Genomic DNA, 14,114 nt, shown 5'->3' on the forward strand with positions numbered 1-14,114 from the left:
AAAATTTCAGCTCACCAGCATTTGTTCCTGTAGCACCTGCTGCACACCAATCCAAAAGCTAGTCCTATTCCAAATGTGAAAGGCTTTTTGTTTTCTCACCTAGACACCACGACTGGAAAGATACTTCCCCTTAAATCCCAACTCTTGGGAGACATGCAGGAAAATAGTCACGGAAGTCCTCAGTTGTAAAAACCACTGTCTCAAATCCTTGTTTTACTCTTCTGTCCCACACATAGAGCAGACCTAAGAGAATAAATACCCTTAACTCATGTAGACAGCTTTGCTGCTAATACTGCAAACCTGAATTGTACTTCTGATGACAGTGCCAAATCAGAGGGTCAAACTGGCAGGATTCAGCCTTTGCACCCTTCCAGTTTTGCCCCTTGTCTGTGATCCATGATGACTAAGTTTTTTCTAGCTAATAATGACAAAAATAGAGCCCAGTAAGAATTTTCAAGCTCATATTTTGGGCTTGAAGGAAGTTTACTTATTTTTTTTAGTGAACTAATTTTCCATTTTTCGGGGTTTTTTCTTTACTGGCACATTTGAGCTTTAACTCTTCAGATAATGTAAACCAAAGTCTACTCAGGACATGGTGGGTGAGAAGTCATCACTGTTGAGTGGGAACGTGCCTTTGTGGTGAGTTTATTGGGACCACTCTGTATTTCTCTTTGTTCAGGGAAGCCATATGGTGCAGATGACTTCCTCCCCGTGCTCATGTATGTGTTGGCCCGCAGCAACTTGGCTGAAGTCCTTCTGAATGTGGAGTATATGATGGAGCTCATGGACCCTGCTCTGCAGCTAGGGGAAGGTAGAGTACAGTGTTTTGGGGATAACAGAGAACATCCTGGGATATTCTCTTTGGAAATTATTATTTACTTCACTTCAGTGTTTGTGAAAGTGTGGGGGGCAGGTCTCTGGCTAGGCTTTGTGGCTAAACTTCAGCCAACCTTTACAAACCTGAGGCTCTAACATGACTGTTAAATGATTTAACTGTTTTTAATAGCACTGAGTAGCCATCGGTGTTCCCAGATATCAGCTAGAAAGGCAGGGACCCAGCGCAAATGAGAATCAATATTTGCTGTGTTAGTAACCTATACAGGGACATCTAGTGTTCCTTAGCCTGAAGGCTGAAAAGTTGAGGAACTGCTGTAATCTATTGTGCCAACACTTATTTATTGCAAAGAGAAAAGAACATATTTCTTAAACTTTATTGCATGCTTGGGGCCATACATCATTCCCACACCTTATATTTGAGTAAATAAAGTGGCCTGTTTGCCTATGTCCTCTACTGGAGTATGAACAGTGAGGCAGAGAAAGGGAAGTAGGATTAGAGAGAACTACTGGTTTCGGATGTAAATAAAGAGCTATGTTATTAAAGGGGTAAACACCACAGGGAATTTTAGGCCTTTTGCTTCTCAAATATAGCCTGGGAAGCAAGCACTACTAACAGTGACAGGGCTATGCACTCTGGACTAGGAACACAAATCATTTTTCACCAAATAGCTGCCAAAACAACAAAATAGGTTCTGTTTTAGACTTGGTTTTAAGAAGTGCTGAGGCTGTAGAAAGGAGTCCTGGATGAACAATAGCAAACTAATGTTATTTATATTAAATGGAGATATAAGGCTGTAACTAAGAGCTGGCCTACCCAGCACAGAGCAGAGCACAGAATAAGCAGAAGCAATACAGTTCTATTAGCAAGTTCTATTTCCTGCTAAAAATAAAAAATGTTAACAGAAAAAGAGTTAGCCTAAAACCAGCATTTTGCTGACCTAACTAAGCTGTTTTCGGTAACTATGCTGCCCACAGGTTCTTGATTTCAAAAGGGCATACTGTAACAAGCTGGTTACTTAGGTCAAGTGGATAGAGGAGTTTGGGATATTGAAGGGAAGCTGGCCGGGAAGTTCTTTTAAGTCAAAGATACCAAGCTTATATGAAATGTGTATTCCAATCAAAAGGGGGGAAAATTATGAGGAAGTTCCAGATCAAAGAATAACCACTTCAGAAAGGAGACTAGGAATAAGTGCAGATGCAGGGAATGGAAAAAAAGAATGGCCCAATCAAGAAAGCTCTGAGATCACAAAGACACAGAAATAAAAGGAAAAATAGGAAAGCAGAAGTGAGGAAACTGTGAAATTAGAGTCGAGTCAATATAAATAATCATTTAAATCCGTCCACCAGATGAAGAATTTACTTTGAATGAGTTTTAATAACAACAGCCATGTTGACTACAGGGGCAAAGGCAAGGACAGGTGATAGGGAATTAATGTGGGGAAATGAAGATTCTGCAAAGCAGGAACAAAATTAGTTCTTAAGAAAATGTTATTAATTCCTGTTGTGGGGACTGGATGATCTTCCTCCCTGAACTCTGAGGGCAGTGATACATGAGGAGGCAGGTCCGATCATGAGTACTTTGTGAGTCTGCCAGAGCAGGAGTAATACTGAATGACAGGACAGCAAAGGTAGTAGTGATATTCGAGAAGAGAGAAGTGGCACCTGCAGGCCCGTTCTCAGTAGTACTTTGTGGGGGGCATTAAAGAAAAAGAGGGATCAGTATTTTCAGAGTTCCTCTCAATCCTCTGTACCTGTGGGATAATTCTCATGGTCGTGGTCCTTAATGGGTCCCTCCAAGTACAGAAAGTCAAATGATGACACCTTTGTCTCTCCTGTGTTAGACTAGTATTTAAAATAAACGGTGCTCTAAAATTATTGCTCTTAACTAACTAAAATGTTTTCTAGCCACCGCTCATGCAACCAGTCCCAGCGATGGTGAAGCCCTTCAAAAGCAGAGGAAGTGCTGAGGCTATGCTCAGAGCTGGTGGGAGGGTTGCATGGTGTGCAAGTGCCATCTATAGGCAATCACAATTCCTGCGAAGCTCGTTAACAACAGGCATTGCCTCCCAGCTCCAAGGCAATATTTTAGTTTTTCCTCTGTTTTCCCTGGCTTTTTTTCCCCTCTCTTTTTTCCCCAGCTCCTGAGCAGAGCAGGGAAGGCAGCAGGAGGATGCAGGGCAGCACACCAGACCCGGTGGCTGGGCGACTTGGGCAATGCCAGCCACCACCGAGGCCTGTCCCCCAGCTCTGCTCAGGGCAGGCAGCTCTCACCCAAGCGGCCGCCCAATGCTCCCCTCTCCCCCATGTGGGAAGCCACCCTGCTGCTCTTCAACCCGAATCTTTTGCCCTAGTCCAAAGGAGACCCCAGCCCAAGTCTCTCACTTTGCAACAGGGTTGGGCCAAGAAGGCAGTCTGGAGAATGGTCACTTTGCATTAGGTTAGCAGCTGTCTGACTGAAACCGGGGCAGCTCTACTGGGCTGGAGTCCACGGGCTGGGATGTGGGTACCCAGCCTGGCACTCTGGTGCTGGGCAGTCCTGGGGCAGCGAAGGGGCCTGGGGCTGCTCAGTAACTGAAGCAGCAGGTTCCTTATATTCAACTCTGTCCTCTTAATGGGGTTCATCTTTTATCTCTGTTGATGAAGCCTGTTCTTATATAGGAAAATGGTCCAGCTACTTCCCTGCCTGTTGCAATTGGCATTTATTAGTTGTTGCAGCCAACACAGTGACAGTCAGAAAGTTCCTGAGTAGAAAAGACCGACTGTGAGGTTTTTACTGTTTTATACCCTGTTTTTCTGAATTATTCATGCCCAGATTTATCCTATCTGACTTTAAACAGTCACCTTTAGTGGATTAGTCCCAGCTGAATGCCTAGGCTCCTGGTCCAGTCAACAGAGATGGAGGGAGCAGAAGGTGAATTGCCCTGGCAGGTCAGAGCTGTCCTTCAAAGGTGCTTAGTCCACTGGAGTCCTGGTCTCTTCCCATTTCAATAATGTAGCTGAAATTAGAGGAGGTGAGTTCCGGCCTTGTACTTTGTGCAGAGTATACTATGATTGCTACTATTTCCTTGCGTTATGGGGACTGCCCAGGAGCCCAAATTACAGAACAGCACCCTGCTGCACTGGCCCTGTTAAACACAACAAAAAGGTGGCCATGCCCCAAAGAATAAACCACCTGTGATCAAAGGCAGTGGTTTGGGTTTATCTGTGAAGGCAACTTTTATATTATTTTACCTTCATTCGGTATTTACTCCTGTGGCACCCAGCAACCTCAGCAGTCTGGGCAGCTGACATAGTTGTGAACTGGGATGGGAGGAAGGACACTGTGGTTGTCAATTCTTGTTCCTCTTGAGTGAACACCGGAGCCCCCCTGCGCTCCCTGCAACTAGGCAAAGACGGTCCAACAGAACTCACTGTCCACGTGTTAGACAGCTCACTGCCACTGCGTGAGCACAAGCAGGCAGGACGGAAGTGGAAGTGAACTGCCCGTGCAGGTGTGATGTTGATATAAGACCTTCTCTTTTCATAGGTTCCTATTATTTAACAACCACCTATGGGGCCCTGGAGCACATCAAGAACTATGACAAAATAACCGTCACTCGACAGCTGAGCATGGAGGTGCAGGACTCCATTCACCGCTGGGAGAGACGGAGGACACTGAACAAGGCCCGGGCTTCCCGCTCATCAGTGCAGGTACTTGGCATTAGCTTCTAGAGAAAAAGCCTGGAACGTGAACATGGTCTCTCCATACTTACACATTTTAAATACAATTATTATTATTTAAACTAAAATTAACACAAATCACTATTAAAAAGCAACAGTATGTATTGCGCAAGATTTCCAAATCTTCAGAAAAAACTTCCTTTGAAATATTTACTACTTAGAAAATGTATTTTGAAGTCTTGAAGTACTATCATAAATGTATCATTTTAAACATCACTGTAGAGTGATTTCTGTGTTCACTCTTGAAGGAGGCGTGCTAAGAGCTGCAACAGGGAGGTGAGGAGTCCCCTGTCCTCCATGGCCCTTGGGCCAGGGGAAGTTGTGGGCTAAGCTAAGGAGATGTGAGCAGGCTGCAGAGGGGCATGGCATGGATGGCATCAAGCCACAGGAGGAACTTGAGACATCCAAAAGGCCGGTCAGGCAAGCATCTTCTGGCAGGTTTAAGCTTGGCTTCTGTCTGGTGGCAGGGGCAGCCCCAGCGAAGACTGGTTAGCTTTGAAGCCTGCACTGTGTGTGGCCCAGTGAAGACCTCCAATGCTCCAGTGTGAGAGTTTCCCAAGCAGGGATGGATGCTCTGGGCCTCTGGCCATGGTGAGGGCCTTGCCCAGCCTGGTGGCAGGACCAGCCAGCCTCGGGATGTCCTGCCAGCCCTGCGTCCTGCGACAAAATTTTCGCCCGCAGGGAGGCAGCAAAGGCCACATCGCAGGGTTTGTAAAACCTTCACGGTGAAAAACTGGAAATTATGAACGCCAAGGGGAAGGCCTCTTGAGTTTGAGATACAGCCCTATGGAAGCGTGGGGTTTAATTTACTTTCTGTATTGCAGTCAAAACAGTCCCTGATGATCTCAGAACACGTGAATGGTGGATGGGGACACATCAAATATCCATCCAGTTCCATGTGCTGCTCTGGCCCGAGCTCATAGCAAGTACCTAGCACAGAGCATGATAACTGGGCAAGCAAATGCCATATTTCCCTAGGAGATTCCCACAGCCTCCAGCGGCATGAGGGCAATTTTCCATTCCTTCGAACGATGGGTAATGTCGTGGACACTCAAGTCCATAGGAGGTAATTAACCTGCTGATGTGTTCAGTGTCCCCTCACACACCCTGCAACTGCCCTGCTCACAGATCACTGCTGCCATGGCTAGGCCACCCATCCTGGGCAGGATGCTAGGGCAGGGGCAAGGCGAGAGGACCCAGGCACAGAGGTGTTGGGGCAGAGGGGAGAGATGGAAGTAAGTGCTGGAGGGGATAATACTGGAGCCCAGTTTGGAGGGAGGAAGTAGCTTGAAGCCAGAGAGCAGGCCATGCAGCAAGATGTGGGGCAGAAGGTATGGGGCAACAGGCCCTTAGCAGAGGGTGGGCTTTGGAGGGACCTCAGGTGTGCAGCAGGGGGTGGAGGGGGTGATGGCCTTCCTCATCTGCAGTGATACCCTACAAATGCAGCTTGGGAACCCCTAGGCCAAATATTTGGCAAAGCTATATCATTTAATCTGTCCCTTTTGTCCAGGGACCTTTTGTCCAGTTTGAGGGAGTAAGGCCCTCCCCGGTCATATGCAATTCCAGAGGCCACAGCTTTCCCACTTCTGCTGGGGAACCTGAAGATTTTCTGACAGAAAGGGCTGGGATGTTCTTAAACTTCACAGGTATCAATTAAACATATGGGTCCCTCCATGGCCAAAGGCCCTATAAATTTTGTTCCTCATGAGTCGGGCAAGGGAAAAGTTCACCACGCAGTCGTCACTGTCTGAAACAGGATATGAGTAAATCAGCCTCCTCAGGAAAAGTTCTTTTGCTGTTTCCTTACTGACAGAAGAGAGTTTGAAGGACACTCTCTCAAGGTGCTGCTTGAGTGACCATGGTGTTATAAGGGCCACTATACTGCCAGTCCTTTCCTGTTTCTGTGACACATGGGGTTTTAAGGCCAGATCTTTGAGGTTTTGGGCATATTATTCTGGTCTGTTACTTCTTTGCATCTTAATTCTTCAGAAGCTGTAGAGGAGGAACTGTGGCAGACTGCACACAAAGGAGATTCACTAAAATCAACAAAAAGCTTACACATACAATGACCTTTAATCCTGTGCCTTTGCCAGGGTTAATTATTTGGTTAAGTGCTTGTTAGTTTAAGTATTTGCTGATTCAGAGCTCATATTCAGAGGGGAGTAAGGAGAGGATATTTGGGGCACTGAAGGATGATATTTGGGAGAATATCTGGGTGGGTATAGGAGCTCTAGGCAGCTAGAGCTTTGGGGCAGAATTTTGCCTTTTTGGGTCCTAAAGCCAGTGCATTAACTACAAGATCTGTCCTCATGTCTCTTTTCAGGATTTCATCTCTATCTCCTTTCTGGAGATTGGTGCTCAGTCAAGGACACTGGCCTCCCGGAACGACACCACAGCTGAGCAGCTGAGCCAGCAGTGTGCAGAGAAATTTGACATCTCCCAGCCCAAGGACTACAGACTCTTTGTCTATGTTGATGACCAGTGGTTGCAGCTGGACAAAGATGCCCTCCCTCACCATATCAAAGCCTCCCTGCTTAAGAGTGAAACCAAGAAAGATTTCCACTTTATTTATAAACCAGTAGACCATAGAAAGCCACCTGTTCCTGTTGTCAGGGAGTCAGACTTTCTCTAAGGGCAGTGCTGCTCTTGTGCTGTGTATGCTGTGGTCCTGGAAGGGCTCAGATAGTTTATCTCATGAGATCTTCTGATATCTTCAGATCTCAGAAGGTCTCTGGAGCTTGGCCTTCGACACAGGACAGACGTGTGTGCTAATTGTAGATGCTGTCTGAGTACAGGGCATTTCTCAGCAGAATTCAAGTTCAGAAATTAAAAGAGCATTCAGGAGAACATTCATACTTCAGAAAACTTGAAGCATCAAACCTCAGAACCTCCCTACAGCAACCAGTCGGCTTCATAGACTGTAAGTAGACAGTGGAGAACTAATCCACAGGTTTTATGGAAAAGGGGACTTTTATCCCATAATAAACTATGGTAGGTGTGAATCACCTCTGTGCACAAGGCCTGTGAAAAGTTTGCACACACTCTCAATGCTGTTTGGAGGTAAGGAATAGTGTTTATGCCTTACAATATCTCTGTTCACCCAGTTTGAATAGAGTCTTGGCTGATATATCAGTGGCACGGGATTGCCACCTGTAGCAGAACTCCATCTCTGTCTTCCTATTCAAAACATGTAATTGCCTTTGAAATCCACATAATTACAGACCATGCAAGCTGATGTTCTACTTTCACTAAGAAACCATTTTCTGCCATCTGTTTGTCACTGAAATCAAGTAGCACAGGCATTTTCATCTGTGTATTTTTCTCCTAAAAGACTGAAAATCTTCACCATCAATTTTACATGTACAGTAGTTTTAGTCAAATTGGTTGTATGATTGTGTCTGTTTAATTGTATATTTATTTCCCTGTTTGATATGATGAAATTGTTTTAAAATAACTGTTTGTGAAGAACTTAATAATTTGTCCATTGTAGCAACCTCAGTTAAAATCTGAAGGTCAAAAGGGCTAGAATTAAACATCCTTCTCTTTTTAACCATATGTCATTTTCTTTAGTGTTTTTATACCTGCAAGTCCCACCAGGTTATTACTTTAATAAATCCAGGATGTTGCAGGCAGAGCTTGCTAATTCTCTTCTTGATTTTTCTACCTCTGCTTTCAGTCCTTCAGTCACTGCAAACTTAAATTTCCCACAGAATAAATTGCATCAATGCAGATATCCATTTTATGAAATGTGAAACAAATTATTCAGGATTAGAGGCTGGAAGTAGAATCCTTAATTAATTGCAACACAGACCCTTAGTTTCCGGGGTACCACACCTCCCACCTGCTGGCCGTCTCTCCCCCTGACCAGGGCTCCAGCGAGCTCCCTACCTCGCCTCCCACAGGCAGAGCTGATGTTCCTGCTGCCTGCACAGGCATATCATGTCGAAACTGGGCTGTGAGCCTGTGCCTTTTAGCTGCCCTCTGCTACACGTTATTTTTAAGTCCCAGGAGCAAAGTTGTGCATGTCTGCCAAAGTCCTTGGCCTGAGCAGGCTCTGTTTGTGCCGTAACGTTCAGAGTTAACGAGCCTAAAGTAATCTGCTCAGGATCAGGCTAAAGTAGAAACATGCAAGGAAGGAAGCTAGGATTGATCTTCTTCTGGATCTTTCTGGAGAGCAACCAGACTTCTACCTGGCAGCATCAAGCAACAGATTTACTAAGTGAAGCACTCTGTCACCTTGCAGTGTTCGGGGAACCCTGCATCAGCAGTCAGACTTCAGGCAAGGAGAAAGAGAGTGGATGATATGGATGGGCAGTGGAGTACATGGAAACCAGGACAGTGCTAAATCACTGCAATCCAAAGGGATTCAGACTAAAATTTTGGTAAAGCCTAGTCCCAAAATTAGACCTGCATGCCATAGTTATCAAAATGTAAGGAGTGCCAGCTGAATTGCTGTGGAGGGACCTGCTTTTCAAAGATTGCTGAAGAACTGCTCTATTAAGAAAAAGAAAGAAAAAAATCAAGATTTTTTACAAAGGCTCTCAAATAGCACATGCAAAATGTGGTGCACCTTTTCATCTGGCATTAGACCTGCAGAGCTGTGATTTGATTTGCAAAGGTTGCCATGGCTCCCCCTCAACTCAGTGAGATTATTCACAGCAACTGAGCTACAGTGCCTGGCAGAAAGTTGCTTGGAAAGAAATCCCTGTGCTGCAGGCTCACTGCAGAGAGAGGCTTTCTTGGAGTCTGTGGGCCACCTGGTCTGTTTGACTGCATTATATAAACTACTATCAACAGCCTTGCTAAGCCTACATCTCTTTGGTCTTTCCAGGCAAGTATGTACCCATACTGTATGGTCTGCCAAGTTTGCTGAATGTCTGGCTGGTAGTAAGGGAAGGGACAGGCAAAGCAGGCTTCAGTCGGGGTGCAGCCTTGCACAAGGTAACCCTGGCTAGATACAGCCAGAGTTGTCAAATCACCCTGGCCTGGGGTAAGCAGGAGACTCTGCTCCTTCAGCACCCTACCACAGCCACCCCATTTCAAAGAACACAAGCTGGGAAATAACCTCAATGATGGGATCCCAAAGAACCAATGACTCCAGGACCATGACAGCTGCTGCTTCTCTGGGCTGACTTCTGCAGTGGGACTCAGGCACTGCAACGGGACTGTCTGTGCAGGGATCATGCCGAAATAGCTTTTCTAGAATAAATGTGCTGTTGTTTTGGTGAACATGGCAAAGCTCTTTGTCCCCAGTGTGCAGACTGGTGAAAAAGCTCGGTGTGTCCCTTAGGCCCAAAGGAACATCCCGGGTCACTCGGTGGGGCAGGAGCTGGATGAATGAACCCCCTCTCTTTGCACCCATTGGCCACCTCAGAGACTCCCGACTGCTGCTTGGCTCTGCAGCCAGACTCTCCGGGAGCATGTGTGCGGTTACGCTCTTTGCACACAGCAAAGGCAGCCGCTTGTGCCCCTGCCCACAGCCCTGCTGCTCCAACAGGGGAGGGCAGGTCGTTGCTCCCCTCGGGGGCAGCAGGGCTGGTGTGCTGGGAGCACAGTGTCCCCAGGCGTCAACATGCAGCTCATGCTCAAGGGAGGCCATGGCCATTACTCAACAGGCTGCAACTCCTGCCTGCTGGCAGAGGGATGCGGTGAGCTCCTGAGCAAAGGCTGAACACCACCCCTGGGCTGAGCCACAGCCCCAGGGCCCTGCGTATGTCACCTCCTCCGCAGGGCCAGCCTTGAGCACATGGACTGGCCCAGCACTGCCGGCAGTAGTGCCAGCCAGGGCTCCTCTTCCTCTGGGTGCCTTCAGGTCTTGTGCCACTTTGGTTGGCGCCTGACATTTCAGGCAGTGAGAAAAGAGGATAAATGTGGGATAGAAATGTTTGTTTTTGAATGCTCTATGGGATTTTCTTTGCTTGCTCTGCCCCAGGGTTCCTGACGCTGCTGGCTGCATCTGCAGAGCAGGCGAGGAGGAAGCGGCTGGGTCTGGTGATCTGTGCCCTCCACATTAGTCAAGGTGGCCAGGCAGTGACTCATGCGCTGGCCTTCACATGAGCCATCAGCAGATGAGCACATTCCAGGAGACTTTGACCACGGCGGGTTGTGTAATCTGGCCAAGGCCTCCTCAAGCACTCGTTCCCACAGAGATGTTGTGAAATGAGCACTCGTTTACTCATGAGGAAAGGATCCCAACGTGAGAGAGAGGAAGGGAGACCTGTTGAACCCAGCAACTTTTGAAAAGAAAAAACACAAACAGCCTGAGTGGCTGTTTCATGCAGGGCACTGCCTTAATGGCACTTTGTGCCCAGTGATACAATCTGGCAATAATTGACTGAAATAATTGCTCAGGCAATATATATTTTAGGTGTGACCTAAAATAAAAGCCATTAAAGTCAAAGGCAGTTTTCCTGCTGAGGTCAAAGAGCTTTCAACAGGATCATACATCAGTCACCAGACTGTGCTTTGAAACTCAGCACAGGACTGTCCTTTTTCCATGGGCTCATGGTGCGATCCAGGTGAGCAGGGACCCCCGAACTCTCCTGTCCAATACCCAGCTCAAAGCAGGGCCAACAGCAAGCCAGCTCAAGGTGCTCAGTGCCTTGGCCTTGCAGTGCTGCAGGTCTCCAAGGCTGGAGACCCCACTGCCTCACTGGGGGCCTGTCCCAGCATTTAACTGCTTGAACTGTGAAAAATGGTTTCCTAATATTCACCTGGTGAGAAGACCCTCCTGTCCCACCAGAACCCCTCCTTGGTTGGTGTTGCCACTCCGTCATACCAGCCAGCTCTGCCTGCAGTGCAAGGGAGGGACAGAGTTGTAATGTTTTGGTTGTCTCCCAACTCTCTTGGGATATCGTGTCCCTAGGAAGGAAGAGGCCTCAAATTCAGAATTGCCTGAGCACTAGACATGAAATAAACGCTGCTTAGTCGTGACTTCAGTTTTTTAATACAGGATGTGCCTGCCACCCTTTCCTGCTCCTCCATCGCTTTCACATAGAGCAAAGAGGCTGAGCACAGGACACTGCAGGCCTTCAAACTCCTGGCTTGAAATGGACACAGCTCTTCATGGACATGGCATTTATCTTAAGCCATCCTGGTGAGAGAAGGCACAACTCAGTTTGGACAGAGCTGAACTAATACTAACATGCTGGAATCTGTGAATAATACGTCATTTCTGACTCCAGGTGAATTTCTTTTGCTTGTCATTATTAGAGATGTCAGGATGGTTATACGAGCTCTGAATAAAACTGTATCTGCATAAATTTGCAGTATATATAAACAGTCAGCATACAGTATGCCATAGAGATTGATCATTCCTCCTGTCACTGCAGGCCTAAGGGAACAGCTGTGCACAGCAGGATGATGTGTTGAAACCTCCCCCCTGCCCTCCGCCAGGAGATTTGTCACAGAATGACTGGGAAAGGGGGCTTGAACATTGTTCACAACATCTAACAATAATAAAGGGAGGGACAGGAAGAACTAGGTGGCAAGGAAGGCACTCTTCCCAGGTGCTAGCTATATACACAATTATTCTGGGCAGGAAAAGTCTTTCTATGCAACACAGCCTCAACTTTGCCCTGTTCAGACTAGTGATGGCAATTTACTGGGAACCTGACAGTTTTATATATTTTGAAGAAGCTAAATTCCTCAATCCCTGCCTTGTAGGAGTTGTAGTCTGAGCAGCTGTGTGCCTGTGACGAGTGAGGGTGCTTGCACAATGCACCACAGGATGCTGTGGCATGAGACTAACCTTGCGCAATCCTGAATTTATTTTCTAATTGATTTCTAATACTATCCAAAAATAAACAGCCTGCCATACAGGCACTAAGCTGATGTGATGCTATTTGGAGGCCTTAAAACAAATCTATTGATCACGGCCGGCTTGGAGGTAGTTTTTTTTTTTTTTTTTAATTTTATTCTGCAGGGCTGTTCACTGAATGACTGCAAAGGAAAAGTGGTCTCTGGATAAGACCTGGCAATTTTATAACACTTCTCATACTTTTTTTAGGAGAGAGAAGAAAAAACCCTACTGAATCTCAGAAAGCATTGTGGATGCAGTGGGATCATCTGCAGATTGCCGCGCTTCTTCATTTCAGGCATATTCCTAAGGGAATGCCAGGAGCAGTAAAGTCAGGTGAGTCCCCCACAATCAGTCTTGGAGGAGGAAAGCTTATGGACAAAACAACTCCCCCCGCCCCCATCACCTTTCAGCTTTGCACCCTCTGAAGTGACAAGGAGCTGCAGGAGGGCCAGGGCTCGTGATGTTAATGAGGTACAAGCACCACCTTGCGAAAACAAGACTACGTGCTAGTAATTCAAACCAGGCTGTGGGACCTCAACAAGTCACTCAACTCCTGTGCCTTGTTTTTTCATCTGACAAATACTTGCTGAGGCCTACTTTATATAGCTATAGAAATGTGCTTTATATGGCTGGGTAGTGATGTTATCTGCGAAGAAACTGGAGGGCTTTTTTTGTCTGCATTCTAGACATGGACATCCAAAAAAAAGCCTCTTTTGAATAATTCAGAAGGAGATGGGTATTTTCCAAAGGGTGAAGAGAAAGGGATAGAGGGTGAAAAAAAATGTTAAAACTATGAATTGATGATGCCTGAGAAGCAGGCTGGATTTCTAGGGCAGAGAAAAACTCTAAAGCAGAGATGTGAAAAGCCTGGTAGGTTCAATACATATATTCAAACAGATTTCCAAAAGACTTATTTCATTTTTTCTGTTCTTTCAAAGTGATTGTGAAATCTTGGTACAATCTTTAGTTACGGCAGCCAGACTGCCTGGAAGCTGTCCTGTATGGCCAACCCCTCTTCCTGCCTTCAGGGGAATGCCTGCAACACATTCCAGCCGCTTGGGAATTTCACACCCTCTCATTTTTAGATCATCACTGTCTATTAAGTTTCACAACTGAAAAGAAACAAAAAGCTACTCAAAAGAAGCAAACATCTGAACTTTCAACAACCCCCCAAACTGTGAACTTCAATTTCTTAATTAGGCAAAGCTGAGTTCCACAATGGCTTCACTGCACCCAGTCCATCTTGACAGTAGTGTTCTGGGATTTCTCTCATTCACTCACTCAGCAGACAGCTGAAGGCGCTAATGGTCTGGCATGCTCCTGGGCTCTTCTCTATATAAATGGGATTTCAATAGGCCCCAGGTCCTATAGGTGGAGCTACCCAGAATTCCTGTCATCTTACAGACACTGGTTGAGTTTTACTAAACTTTGTTCTTTTTCCTGTGAAGAGGAGGTAACCTTTTGTATTTTAACATACTCTGGAAAGAACCCTGAAGTATTTCTGTATCCTGTCTCTACATGCAAAAAGGTATGGACAATCTTAAATTATTCTGAAGCACATCATAACTTCTAATTTGTTCCTCTGCTTGTCATTTATTGAGTCACCTCTAAGGAGTGGTTCCCTCAAATAAGAGTTTGGGAATTTTCTTTGAGATGGTCTGTCTTATAAATAGTTTGAAGGGGTGGATAACCATTTAATACAGTCTCACAAAAGGAATTAGATCTCGTTTGTTTCAAAAAATGAGGTATACAACAC

The 14,114-nt window shown here is 46.1% G+C and overlaps 1 protein-coding gene across 4 annotated transcripts in view; it reads left to right on the top strand.

The window, feature by feature from the left end:
• The window catches only part of RIN3 (Ras and Rab interactor 3), a 74,873-nt gene extending 66,761 nt beyond the window's left edge, over nucleotides 1–8,112 (top strand). For 2 of the 4 annotated variants that reach the window (XM_013940693.2, XM_013940695.2), the window contains 3 exons: nucleotides 680–811; nucleotides 4,364–4,527; nucleotides 6,881–8,112. In XM_013940693.2, the coding sequence (XP_013796147.1) occupies nucleotides 680–811; nucleotides 4,364–4,527; nucleotides 6,881–7,189 (605 nt within the window). In that variant the 3' untranslated portion in view covers nucleotides 7,190–8,112. The remainder of the gene's footprint in view (nucleotides 1–679; nucleotides 812–4,363; nucleotides 4,528–6,880) is intronic. The other 2 variants (XM_013940694.2, XM_013940696.2) reach the window with 2 other exon arrangements.
• Nucleotides 8,113–14,114: the final 6,002 nt, after the last annotated feature.

This window comes from Apteryx mantelli, chromosome 4 (genome assembly GCF_036417845.1).
Source record: "Apteryx mantelli isolate bAptMan1 chromosome 4, bAptMan1.hap1, whole genome shotgun sequence".
NCBI classification, from domain to species: domain Eukaryota; kingdom Metazoa; phylum Chordata; class Aves; order Apterygiformes; family Apterygidae; genus Apteryx; species Apteryx mantelli.